Source organism: Benincasa hispida, chromosome 11 (assembly GCF_027475165.1).
Source record: "Benincasa hispida cultivar pf3 chromosome 11, pf3_genome.v1.1, whole genome shotgun sequence".
Lineage (NCBI taxonomy): Eukaryota > Viridiplantae > Streptophyta > Magnoliopsida > Cucurbitales > Cucurbitaceae > Benincasa > Benincasa hispida.
Genome location: NC_143488.1, coordinates 10,834,725 through 10,848,442, shown reverse-complemented (window position 1 = coordinate 10,848,442; position 13,718 = coordinate 10,834,725). Strand labels below are relative to the sequence as shown.

The 13,718-nt window shown below is 32.4% G+C and overlaps 1 protein-coding gene across 2 annotated transcripts in view; it reads left to right on the top strand.

Annotated features, from left to right (window-relative positions):
* Window positions 1–800, top strand: part of DGAT2 (diacylglycerol acyltransferase family) — a 100,699-nt gene extending 99,899 nt beyond the window's left edge. The window contains exon 9 of one of the 2 annotated variants that reach the window (XM_039047859.2): window positions 536–800. In XM_039047859.2, coding sequence (XP_038903787.2) covers window positions 536–637 — 102 coding nt within the window. In that variant the 3' untranslated portion in view covers window positions 638–800. Of the gene's footprint in view, window positions 1–527 lie in introns of both variants that reach the window. The other variant, XM_039047860.2, reaches the window with a different exon arrangement.
* Window positions 801–13,718: the final 12,918 nt, after the last annotated feature.

The window sequence follows — 13,718 nt, the reverse complement described above, 5'->3', positions numbered from 1 at the left end:
TCCTTAAACATAGGGAAACATAACAAAACCATTTTTGAAAAAAATGGCTGCATATGTAAGAAAATCCTAAAGAGAGAATACTCATTTATTGATGCTTTTATCGTACCCATAGGTAATTAACTCACTGGTTTCCAGAGAAGAGGCGACAACGTCAATGGCAGTCATGTAGCCAACACATCAAAAAAAAAAGAAAAAAACACATCAGCCCAATCCAGTCATCAATTTATTGCTAAATCATTTTCTTTTAACGGTCAAATAATTTCATTGACCATCTAAAACATTTTCACAAACTTTAGGGACTAAAAATGTCTCTTTTGAAATCTCAAGAATCAAATAAACACCAATACCAAACCTCAAGGTCCAAGTGTATTTTGCCCCAGAATTAGGATTTGAACCTATAATTTTACTGAGTTCTTTAGAATTATCTGCTTGATGGATTACTTCCCAATTCATATATTTCACTATTTTTGTAACTATATCATGGTAGATCCCATATTTTATTCTGCTTATAACTATTTCATGGTTGGTTTGTCAGGTGCTTGATTTACACGGTCGGTTTGTTGAAGCACTCGAGAATATATTTGAAAGGTACAAAGGACAGCTTGGCTATGATAATCTGCAGCTGAAAGTTCTTTGATTAAGATTGAGAGAGATTTATTAGGTCCAAGTCCATCCTGTGCTCATTTGTTGTATTCGTGATGATGTGTAGCAATAAAAGGAGTGCCCATTGATCTACTTGCATTTGGAATCCTTTTGGTTAATGTAGGGTCGAGCACAATAAAAATCAGGTTTTAAAATCATTTATCTAGAATTTTTTTCTTACTCCCTCAGTGCATATACTAGAATTTTGTTAAATAATTTTTCTACTAGAAGTTTGTTAAATAATTTTTCTAAAATTGATTTAAATGATCTTTTTATACAAAATTCAAAGAGATTCTTTAAAAGCTAAAATTGACGTAATCAAAAACTATATCTTATGATATGTAACATCAAGCGTTGTATGTATTTTTTACAATCAATACTCAAATCACTTAATTGGTAAATATAGTTGTTGCTTGTTGCGCTGAAGGATGAATAATGGAGAATAATGTATTCTATTTTATGACAAGTTTTCCAATATCAAGTCCAAGTACAAATTTAATGAAGGTTTCTTGGTGAGAACTAATGTTGAACGTAGGGGCTCTGTATTGATTAATTGTTGAAATTAATGAGCAATTGTTGAAATTAATAAGATGGACATACATATAAGTTATCAAATTAATGCGTTGAAGTATGTATTTATACAACTAAAATATTAAATTAATTACAAGCTAAAGGTGGAACAAAGGAAAGTCAAAGTGAAGAGATGTTATGGAGGCATGACACGTTGAATGTGACGATGATGGTGATGTGTGGAAAGTGTGAATGGTGAAGATGATGCGTAGAATGAAGTGTATACAACACAATAGAATGCAGCGTGCATTGAGAAGGTTCTCTAATATTCACATAAGTAATGAAATGTGTATCTTCATGTCCTTAACTTATAAAATGATAATCTCACCTCTCAGTGATTTGAGCCACGTAAACCCTATTTTTAAGACACATGCTTAAGTTAATTTGGATAAAAAATTAATTTTATCTCTAAAGCTATTTTTTTTTCTTGTTTAAAGAGTTCAATAGCCACTTGCTCTCGAGTAGTTAGCTATTTCTATTTAGGTCGGTTGATTAGTTGGATTTAAGCAATAGATTAAGCATGTATTAAACAAGATGAACTTCATCTTATACAAAACTCATGAGAATGTTAGTTCATTCTTCCCGATCCATTAAAAATTTAGTTACTCATGGCGGAAAGAAATGAAAGCATGAATGGATAAGAAATAGACTTCATGATTTATATTAAAATATATAGTTTTTCAATCTCAATAATCATATACAAATTCAAGTGGAACAAAGTAAAAGTGTAAATATAGAAGATGTCAAGCCGTTAGGCTCAATTTCTTGCTCCCTTTGGCTTTAATGGTTGATTGCTCCTTTGTGCTAGTGGTGAAGACGAATGAAGCTTCTCTTAATCAGAGAAAAAGGTTGAGTTCTCACTCAAAATTCTCCAAAGATCAAGTTGAGAGGTTGAAGAAGATCGGTCAATTTCTCAACATAAGATCCACACTTTGTATTGAAATTGTTGGGCTATTTATAGGCATAAAAAGGAATGTTTTTTTGCTTCTTTCTAATGATTGTCTGACATCTTTACATTTAATCTCATGACCTATTGCGTCGAATACTCATATCACATATTCATTAGATCGGGAGCGACCATCTCAAATTAGCTACCAACTTGCACTTTGGTGTAATCCACCGCTCATGCGTTTGCCGTTTTCTCCTCTTCATGTTCCTATTCAACACATGGTTCTTTACGTGCAAGATTGAAGTTGATCTAATCTCTTTATGCGTCCACGATTGTAGCTTTTGTTTACTTTGCCGAATTTTGCTTTTTTCTTTTTTTAATCAGAATCTTGCTTTCAAAGATGTTAGATTTTATAATTTTCTGGATAATGATTCTTGTAAATGTATAAACGGAAGACTTATTTATTTATATGAATTTTATTTCAAGTTAATCCATTTTCCTCTACATTTCCTTAATTATTCTAAATAAAGAACTACAATAACTTGTATTTTTTATAAGTTATCAATATTATATTAAAGGGGTTGTTTGAGTCGTTGATTTGAGATAAGATATAAGGAGTTCATGTCTGTGGAGTGTATATGTTTGTGTTTTGGATGTGGGGTTATTTTGTTTGAGTTCATATGTCTTTGATTGGGATGAAGAGTTTTAGTTCATATGACTAGAGTATTTGGAGCAATTTTTAAACTTTAAGGTCTTGTTTGATAACCATTTCATTTTTTGTTTTTAGTTTTTGAAAATTAAGCCTATAGACACTACTTTTCTTCCAAATTTTTTATTTTGTTATTTACTTTTTACCAATAATTTAAAAAACAAAATTGAATTTTGAAAACTAAAAAAAAGAGCTTTTAAAAATTTGTTTTTGTTTTTAGAATTTGGTTAAGAATTCAACCAATGTACTTAAGAAAGATGCAAATAGGGAGAAAATAGACTTAATTTAAAAAAAAGTTCAAAAACTAAAAATGAAATAGTTACTAAATAGGTCTAAATAACTTGCTTTTATGATTACTATTTTTGTTTTGAAACTTTTTTGTTCAATAATTCTACCCATCTTTGATTAAGTAAAATATAGATTGCAATTTTTCTTTTATTTATTAAAATTTTATTTCTTTCTTTTATTATTATTATTATTCTTTTGGTAATGAATAACAATTAACCCATTACATTTCTTGCAGGTTAAATAAAATAGGAAACCAAAGAAAAATCAAAACTTTTGATTTCTAATTTTTCTCCATGAATTTTATCATCATCAACGACATCTTTTTTTCTTCTTCTTCTTTTTCCTGTTGTTATTCTGTATCTCTCTTCTATCATGATTTTTTCTTTATTCTCCGATGCCAAATTTGGAGGAATTGTTGAAGAAATGCAAAATTTGGAGGTGGTTGCTAGAGCCTGGAGTGTGGCAGCGGTAGTCGCCAATAGTGGCCGATAGATGAAGCCATTGAAGACATTAGAAGAAGGGAGAGTTGAGGAGTTGTGAGTTGGTAAAATATACCAACTCAACTCCACTAACATTTAAATTTAGTTTGGTGGTTGTAGCTTTTGAAATAATTGTTAGTAACTGTGCTTCTAGAAAAATCAATAATTAAATGAAGTAAATTAATATTTGGTAAATTCTAGCTTAAACTTGAAAAAAGTAGGATAGTGTTTAGTAAATAAATACAAAAATATCTTATTTTAGATATAATAGCTAAAATAGACTTATAAATAACTTTTTTTTAATATATTTTTTTTGTAATTTAAATTTTTAAATAATTGTTTAGAATAATATATTTTGTTTGGTATAGATTAATCTTTAAATGTTAAGGGAAATAACTTTTTTTAAAAAACATTAATATGATATACTTTTTTACAAAAAAAATCGATGCATTCAATTTATGAAAATTAGAAAATAGATTTGATTAGGTGGAAATAGTTAAAGAGATAGATACATACAATAAATCTTATTTTTAAAGTATAAAATTGAAAACTAAATATTCATTAACTACCTCATCTTAGGAGAATCTAAAAGCTGATAGGATACTACTTTTAGAATAGGTGTGGAATTAATATATTTTTAAGTGTGGTTTTAATTGATTTATTTCAAATCTAATGATATGTTTGGAATACATTTTTAAATATTTAATTTAAAAAATAAGTTATTTTGGAATAAATTGGATTGTTTGGCAACCTTCAAGTGTAATTTAATAAGCTTTTATCAAAATTATTTAAATAAAAATGAGTTCTTTGGAAATATTTTTTTTTTCAAGTCAATCTAAACGACTCCTAAATCTGTTTTACCAAACACAAAAAAACAGTTAAGATTTTTATATAATCACTTTTATCTCTTCCAAAAATAATTCCAAACGCACACTTAAAGTTGGTGGGCCAAACATTTAAGGCCCGTTTGGATTGATTTAAGAAAAAAAATGTTTTTCAATAAACTCATTTTTATTTAAATACTTTTGACAAAAATTATTGAAAATACACTTCAAAAACTATTTTGAATGGTTGCCAAATACTTAAATTTTTTCCCCAAATGACTTATTTTTTAAATTAAATATTTGACAATGCATATTAAACGCTCTCTTAATTGTATATTTTATCAACTCAATTCATGTTGGTGAACCAAATTCCTCTTAAATGTTATGTTAAATCGTCCAATTAATTGTTTGAAAAAAAGTTAATACTTAGTTGATTTATCTTTTCGTTACGAGAAGTTTTTTTTTTGTTTTACTTTTTGCCTTTTTCTATTATGTTTTGACACGTGTCCAATATGGCAATATTTGCTACATGTATAAGAGAAAAAAAATCTAGTACTAAGGTATTATATACTACTCTCATTTATTATTTGACACGTCATTAATTGATTTATTTTGTAGACCTCACATAACTCTTAAATGTTACTTTTGTGGCAAGCACTACCACAGTACTAGAAATTTTCTCCAAAATAAAAATAATCTAGTATTACTATAGTACATATTATCCTCATTCATTATTTGACACGTCATTAATTGACTTATTAATTTATTATTGATTTATTTTATAGAACTCACATAACTCTTAAATGTTACTTTTGTAGCCAGCAATAAATTGAGGTAGTATAGGAAAATTTTCATACTACTATAGCACTAAAATTCTATTAAGTCTAATGCCCCAAGATGGTTTTATTGACAAAAATTAGGTCTATGCTAGTCCAAGTGACACTTTCATTCCCAAAACAAATTGAGAAACGTCTATGCTAATTTCTCTTTGGCTCTCAGAATAAACTAAAAGAAGACCAAGTGTCACAAAGTCACTTAAAATAACATACATTCTTCTCCACTTATATTCACTTGGATAATCACCTTAAGAGGCTTCCTCTACAATACTTTCGACCATCTGATCCAAATGGTTAGCAATCTGAGAAAGAATTTTAACCAAATTGAAAAGTAATAGTAAATTCAACTGACCCTCGAAGAAATAATCAACCCATAATTGATATAAAATATGGGAAAGTGATTTTATATATATAAAAGAAGTTGATATAATGGATACAAAATATTGGAAAGTTGAAACTCACATCATATCTTATATAAAAAGAAAAAAAAAAGGTTCAGGTAAAGCAATGATCAGGGAAATGTGACACCTCCAACAACGTCCATTATGGTAGCATCCAATAAACAATACAGGAAGCATTCAGAATAATAGCTTCTCAGTATTGGATCTCTAAGAACAAAAGCTCAAGGTATCTGGACTGAAAACTGAAGAGGCTAGTGGCTGCTAATTTCAAATGGATCCCTCCCTTTCGTGGAAAGTTCAAACTATTCTGCTATTGGAATCTACGTGAAACTATTCTACAAATAACCCCATTACATATTCGTTTCTACACGAAATTTACCCATTCGAAACTCCAAAAGGAATATAAATGGTTTCGAAGTTCTCTACTTTCTTCAGCTATAATAATAATTATTTTTTTTTTTGAAAAATGGATTTCTTTACCTTGCATCTATCAACTAAAATAATGCAAAAGGAAAGGGAAAGAGGAAACTGAAGAAATAAAGTAGAGAGAGACTTGTTGAAAATTTATTATATTTTGAAATGAAGGAAAACGGAAAGTGGAGAATCCCATGTTGGTTGGGACAACAAGGAGATGTCTTGTTATTTACCTCTACCTTATCTTGTGGGTTTGGGTACTAAGGGGAAGTTTTAGGAGGGATGAGGAGGTAGGTAAATATGGGTTTGATGGTCTTTCCATGCATTTGCTGCCACCGATAGGTCAGGTGTGGTGTGTTGTTTTTATTACTATTAAATATTTTCTTTTAAAAAAATTATTTTCCTCTAAATCGTCCAATTTTGCTGTTTTAGCCCATTCAATGGTCATCCGTTCTTGTCGGTTAATGCTTTGTTTTGCATGCACGTTGCCTCGTTCTACACATTTTTCGTTGACCTTCAAGGCCTATAAATTATGGTCGGTTCTTCATAAGGAGATGGACAAAAATTAATTGAAAATTCTTCCCTCCTTCTCCATTTTCAACCCCGTCATTTTTTCCCTTCCCGTTTTCCGAGCACAGTCTGGAAAAGTGTGAGCATTACCGATCGGATTCCAGTGCAGTTCCGATCTGAACAAATTTTAATCTAGGTTGTTTTATCCTAGGGACATGTTGCCTTGTTTTACGCATTTTTTGTTGGCCTTCAAGGCCTATAAATTATGGTCAGTTCTTCAGAAGGAGATGGACAAAAATTAACTGGCAATTCTTCCCTCCTTTTCCACTCTCAACCGCATAGTTTTTTCCTTTTCCGTTTTCTGAGCACATTCTAGAAAAGTGTAAGCATTATCGATCGGATGCCAGTGTAGTTCTGATCTAGACATATTTTAATTTGGACTGTTTTATCCTAGGGATAACGAGGTATTCTTTTCGAACTGCTTGCATACAGGGTAGAGGTACGAAACGTCTTAAAGAGAGCGTGATCTGTGACTCAGCCTTTTAAGTATTTTACAGTTTTTTCCTTTGCTGCTAATTTTTGAGCTTCTGTTCCTGTCACTGCTCGCGGGGTAGCTGTTCCAACAATTTTAACGCTCTATCTGCCACCATACGTGATGGTCGTATCAACATAGAAAGACGTTTTGTCCATCGATCTAAATTGACCTTTCGGATTTGAAGAGACACACTTCAAACGATGGAAGCAGAAAATGCTATTTTTCCTCATTGTGAAGAAAGTTGCTAGCACTTGTACCATAGAGAAGCCAGTTGTCCTACAAACAAATTCAGTTTTTTCGTTTTAGCCTGTTCAATGGTCATCCGTTCTTGTCAGTTAACGCTCTGTTTTACGTGCACATTACCTCATTTTATGCATTTTTTGTTGGCCTTTAAGGCCTATAAATTAGGGTTGGCAAAATTTCCTGTGGGGAGCATTTTACGTGCACGTTACTTGTTTTATGAATTTTTCGTTGGCATTTAAGGCCTATAAATTAGGGTTGACAAAATTCCCCACGGGACCCGTCTCGATCGGGGCAGGGAATCCCCGGTTTGACCGAGGATGGAGTCAAACTGGGAAAAATTTTTAGGGCCCCGTTCGGGGACGGGGACGGTACCTGCCCCGACCCCGATCCGATTAATCCCCGACCTCGATTTGATATATTTATATTTTTATAAATATAATTTATAATATATAAAATAATTTATTTATATTTATGTTTATAATGTATAGTTTTGGATTGGAGCCCAATATAAAATATCCAAATTCTAACTCTAAGCCCAAGAAACCAAGCCCAAACTTAAAAAACAAAAAAAAAATATAATTGAAAAAGCCAAGCCCATAGGGGAATCACCGTAGGGAAACAGGGAATGGGCCCCACGGGGACCCCATTTCCTCGATAGGGAATCCCCGCTCCCGTCCCCACTTTCAAATGGTGGGGATGGGGGTGGGGATGGGGGAGAATTTCCCCCACGGGGCCGAGGAAGGGGGACGCCCCCCCAGCCCGCCCCGACCCCGTTGCCAACCCTACTATAAATTGTGGTCAATTATTTAGAAGGAGATGGACAAAAATTAATTGGAAATTCTTCCGTCCTTTTCCATTCTCAACCACATCGTTTTTTTCCTTCCCGATTCTTGAGCACAGTCTAGAAGAGTGTGAGCATTACCGATCAAATTCTAGTGTAGTTCCGATATGGACAGGTTTTAATCTGAATTGTTTTCTTCTGGGAACAACGTGACATTCTTTCTGAACTGCTTGCACACACGACAGAGGCACGAAACGTCTTAAAGAGAGAGTGATTCGTGACTCAACCTTTCACGAGTTTTTGTTTTGTAGGTTTTTTCTTTACTGCTAATTTTTGAGCTTCCATTCCTATCACTATTCGCTGATAGCTATTCCAACAATTTTAAGATACTCTATTTGCCGCTGTTCGTGATGGCCATATTAATACAAAACGATGTTCTGTCCATCGATCTCAACTGCCCTTTCTGATTTGAAGGGACAAACTTCAAACGTTGGAACTAGAAGATGTTGTTCTTACTCATTGTGAAGAAAGTTACTGGTGGTTGTACCACGGAGAAGCCAGTTGTCCCACAAACAGATCCGACCGAACAACAGATAAAAAATGTTACTGTTTGGGAAGAAAATGATTTTCTCTATTTTTTTTTTAATTTTAAATGGTTTGACTGATGATCTATCTGACTATTATAGTACGATGACCATAGCAAAAGAAGTCTGGGATGCCTTGCAAAAAAAAAAAAAACGATATTGAAGAGGCCAGTTCGAAAAAAATGTGGTGTCAACCATTATTTGAAGTTCAAAATGACGGAGAAAAAAATCTGTGGAGGCTCAATCCCATGAATTGCAGAAGATTGCTCATGAAATCATTAGCAAAGGTATGCCTCTAAATGTGCAATTTTCAAGTTACTGTTATTATTGATAAATTACCTTTATGTGAAAGGATTTTAAAAATACACTGAGGCATAAAACCAAGGAATTTTCCTTGGGAAGTCTGATAATACGTCTGAGGATTGAGGGGGAAGCTCAAAAGCAGGACCAGATGGAGGAGGTAAACATCGTATCAAGAAAGTCAACCCCTACTGTTCAGAAACCTGGACTAAAGCCAAAGGGAAACAAGATAAAAGTTCAAAATCATGGATTCAGTAACCAGAAGAGAAAAGAATCAGAAACCCTCCTCAGGAGAAACGAGTACAATTTCTTTGCTTTAATTGTAACAAGCCTGGACATATGGCCAAAAACTATAGGAACAAGTGTCGTCCTACTGCATAGGAAAATCTGGCTAAAGAAGAATTAGTTGCCATGATCATAGAAGTAAATTGATTAGGGGTTATAAGGGTGGTGGCTAGACACTAGCTCTACGCACCATGTCTATCATGACCGTGGTTTATTTAAATAATATTATGAAACTAGGGATAGAAATATATTGTTGTGGGATCACCACTGATAAAGCTATAAAAGTACTATTTCCCTAGGCTTAATTAAGGCTTGTTAATGGATTTTACATGTTAAAAACAGAACTAGAGGGATAAGGTAAACATCGTACCAAGAAAGTCCACCCCTACTGTTCAGAAACCTAGACTAAAGCCAAATGGAAACAAGATGAAAGTTCAGAATTATAGATCTAGTAACCAGAAGAGTCAAAAGAATCAGAAACCCCCTCAGGAGAAACCGTACAATTTCTTTGCTAGCCTAGACATATGGCCAAGGACTATAGAAACAAGTGTCGTCCTGCTGTGCAAGCAAACCTGGCTGGAGAAGAATTAGTTGCCATGATTATAGAAGTAAATTGATCGGGGGTTCTGAGGGGTAGTGGCTAGACACTGGCTCTACGCACCGTGTATGTCATGACCATGGTTTACTTAAATAATATTTTGAAACTAAGGATAGAAATATATTGTTGTGGGATCACTATTGATAGAGCTATAAAAATACTATTTCCCTAAAGTTAATTAAGGCTTGTTAATGGATTTTACATGTTAATTATGCTATTTTGTAGGTCTTGAGCACCAATGAGGTAGAATCAACGATTACGAGCCAATCGAGATTAATTTGAAGCAATTTGGAGCTAAAATGATTATCCGAGCTTCAAAAGAGAGAAAATGACCAAAAGGCCCTTGTGTGCAGCGTAGCAACCCTCTGGAAAGCGTAGAGTTATGCTTGAAGGCAGTATCTTCAAATCCCTCGCAGCGTCACTTCCCTAGCTTTACGATGCAATGCTATACTGAAAGGTAGAATGTGAAGAAGTAGGGTAGCATAACAATGCTACGCTCCAAATATTGACGCGATTACACTGCGTGCGTGTGTCTGCCCAAAACACCATAGAGTAGCAACGCTCGCCTTACACTCGAGATATGATTTGCGGCTGGAGTGTTACAACGCTCGTATCAGTGTCACTACGCTGCGACAATAGTATAAATTCATTTTTTTCCCATTTAGGTAAGAAGGGAGGAGAGTTAGGCCATCTTAGAGAGCATTTTGCTCGGTTTTGGTCATTCTAGGCCAAAACTCATGAGATTTCCTTCAATTTTCGTTTTTAATTGTAAATCTTGGCATTGTGACTCAGATTTGACGAACGATTGAAGGCCACAATGTCGATCACAACTCAACCCTTTTACAAGTCTGCAACCTTTAATTTTCCAAATGAATAAGTATTTGTCACACAAATACATCATAATACTTTGGAATGTTCAAAAGGCCATTTATAAAGTCCTCATGGACTACTTACAATTAGGCTTAATATTTATTTCACCAAGGATTTTTTTGACACAAGTGTCTCAACTTACCCAAAAAAACCAAAATGTCATAAATTAGTTTTATAACACTTCCATAATCCAACAATGTTCCACAAATATTTTGGAGGAAATAAGTTCAAACAATGCAATCTCTATTACATTTCTTTCGTGGAGTTAGGCATCAATATAATTCTAAAAGATTAGAACTTTGTTTAACAAAGTACTTAAAATGTACAAAGTTTAACAAGGACATATTTCTCCTGCTACAACACATTTCATCCAAATTGTACATAATGTTCGAAATTGAGTCATCTCATCTCTATTATTTAGGCTTAGTACAACAGATAAAACTTGTACTAATCATTATGATTGGATTATAATGTCACAATACAATTGCCTAAATGACTTATACTTTAGTCTAATTTTCTTTGAACATTTCAAAGAAAATAAGACTTAAGTTGTATTAGAATAAAATACATTTATTCATCAATCACATTAATGACTTGTTTATGAAGTCAAACTTATGCTTTTGATCACAATACCACCTAGGTCAAAGCAAGTCCAACATTGGCTAAGTAACCTTATCTAAGAAGGTTTAATGACATTCTTGCATGAGAAGCAAAACTTTGACAAATAATTATAATTTAACTTTAACTGTTAGAGAATTATTTGTAACTGTCATTTAAAAACCAAACACATGTATCCTATTCAAGAGAATAAAATCCGTCTTTCATTCTGGATTCATTAATCCTTACACTCTGTTAGTTTAGTACGTAAATGTGTTAACCTTTAACACACATAAATGTGTTTTATTTAAAACTGAACATATTTTCAAAACAATTTTTTGAAAATATATCTAACTACTAAAACTATTCATACGCTATGAATATTTAGTAATCAATTTTGGAGAAACTGAATTTCTCATATGGTGCTAAAAACACCATATTCAACATAAATAAACAACATCATAATTTAATGTACAAAAATGTATTTATTTAAAGCTAAACATATTTTCAAAACAACTTTTGAAAACATACCTTATTACTAAAACTGTTCATACACTATGAAAAATTTAGTAATAAAGCTTGGAGAAATGGAATTTCTTTTATAGTGATAAAAACACCATATTCAACATAAATAAATAACATTTTAATGCCTCCCACTACTTTAATTGAGATGAGTTCCCCGTTGCCAACTAGTACACTTATTCCACTAAATTGAGTATTTTCCAAGATTTACAATCTAGTTGTAATGAAGAAAAAATTCTGATGGTGAATCATTATTGAACAATCAAGGTGCAAATCTGTATTCTCACCAAGAATACAGTAAATTAAATTTACTTATTCTTATTTTTTTCTCTTTGGGGTATTTCTAAAATTCATGATCATCTGACATCCCAAACTAATTAGGTATCATTTTTCTAATTAGTCTTGGTCATAATAATTTTCTTGGATGCCAAAAATACTTAACTTTATAGGTCATTTAGCTTCCCATGACTCTTGACAACATTTATTTTTAGAACATTTTCTAAATTGAAAGAAACAATTACACAGCCTCTATTTGTTGATGACATATTTCAAAGTAACATATTTATCAAAACTTTGACTTATATCGATAATAAAAAATTAAAACTCTTAAGAGAAGATGATATAACTTTGAAATATATAAAACATGTCAATTGACTATATGCAAACTATTATCTGTTCTAATTCAGCAGAGAAATTAAAAGATGAACCTAATAGATTTAATATGAATCCCATTCATATTAATTCAAAATTTCTATTGCTATGATACTTTAGTGAGTTAGAATAAAAGTTACGGTAGGGCAGTTAGTTACTCCTTCACTGAATTGAAACATTCTCAACCAAATATTACACCAGAATAACTCTTATTCTTATAATATTTAGTTACCATATTTTGGTCAAGACATCACTAACTATTGGGTTTTATGCTCTCAAACTCGCAGATAGTAAATGTAACATTTGACCGATCATTAATAAAGTGTTATAAATGTTTATTACAATAAATAGTTATTGCTTATCTTATATTCATTTTGCCTAAATAACCCTAATCCAATAAACTAACATCCTAGACTGTTGTATGAGTCTTGAACTGTATGTGGAGACATACGAGGATCAATGTTTAATATACAACCTAAAGGGTCTATAGTATATAGATACTACCCACTTTTTATTTGATACAAATGCAATGATTCAGTGTTAGGGGACATGCGAGTGGGGGTATCCTATGCAATGAGTTTGCATAAGACCGGACCACGAAAAAGTAACCACTAGAAGTAAATCCATTGACTTGTCAGGTTTCTATTTCACTAGGATGACCTAGGAAACTTAGTCACAATCTTGAGTGGATTATATGTTAGGAATGTCCTAGAACTCGTAGTTCGTGTTAAACATTCTGTTTATCAATAATAATGACTTATTGTTTTTGCATCTTATTATGAAAATCCAATAAACGCATCCTTGGCTATAGTCTGAATACTGTAATTTTATATAGTGACATAAACAAGATCAAGTTGACAGTATATAGCCTAAATGGTCTAATAGGTATATGGATGAAATTGGGTATCTGGTAACACTATTGGATACGGCCACTCTGTAGTTGTTACAAGAAGTTGTAAGGTGCTATGAACGATGTGATCTACAAATCGTTCATGTTCAGACATGTGAGTGGAGGCATCCTATGCAAAGAGTTTGCATATAGACTAGATCATGAAAATTGTCACTTTTCTTTATAACGATCGTTTATTGTTAAAACTGACTATTTCATTTATCATATAACCTAGGTTAACTCGATCTTAATCCTGAGCTAGCTATGAACTCCTGTTTATTTGGGATTATCCTTTGATCTG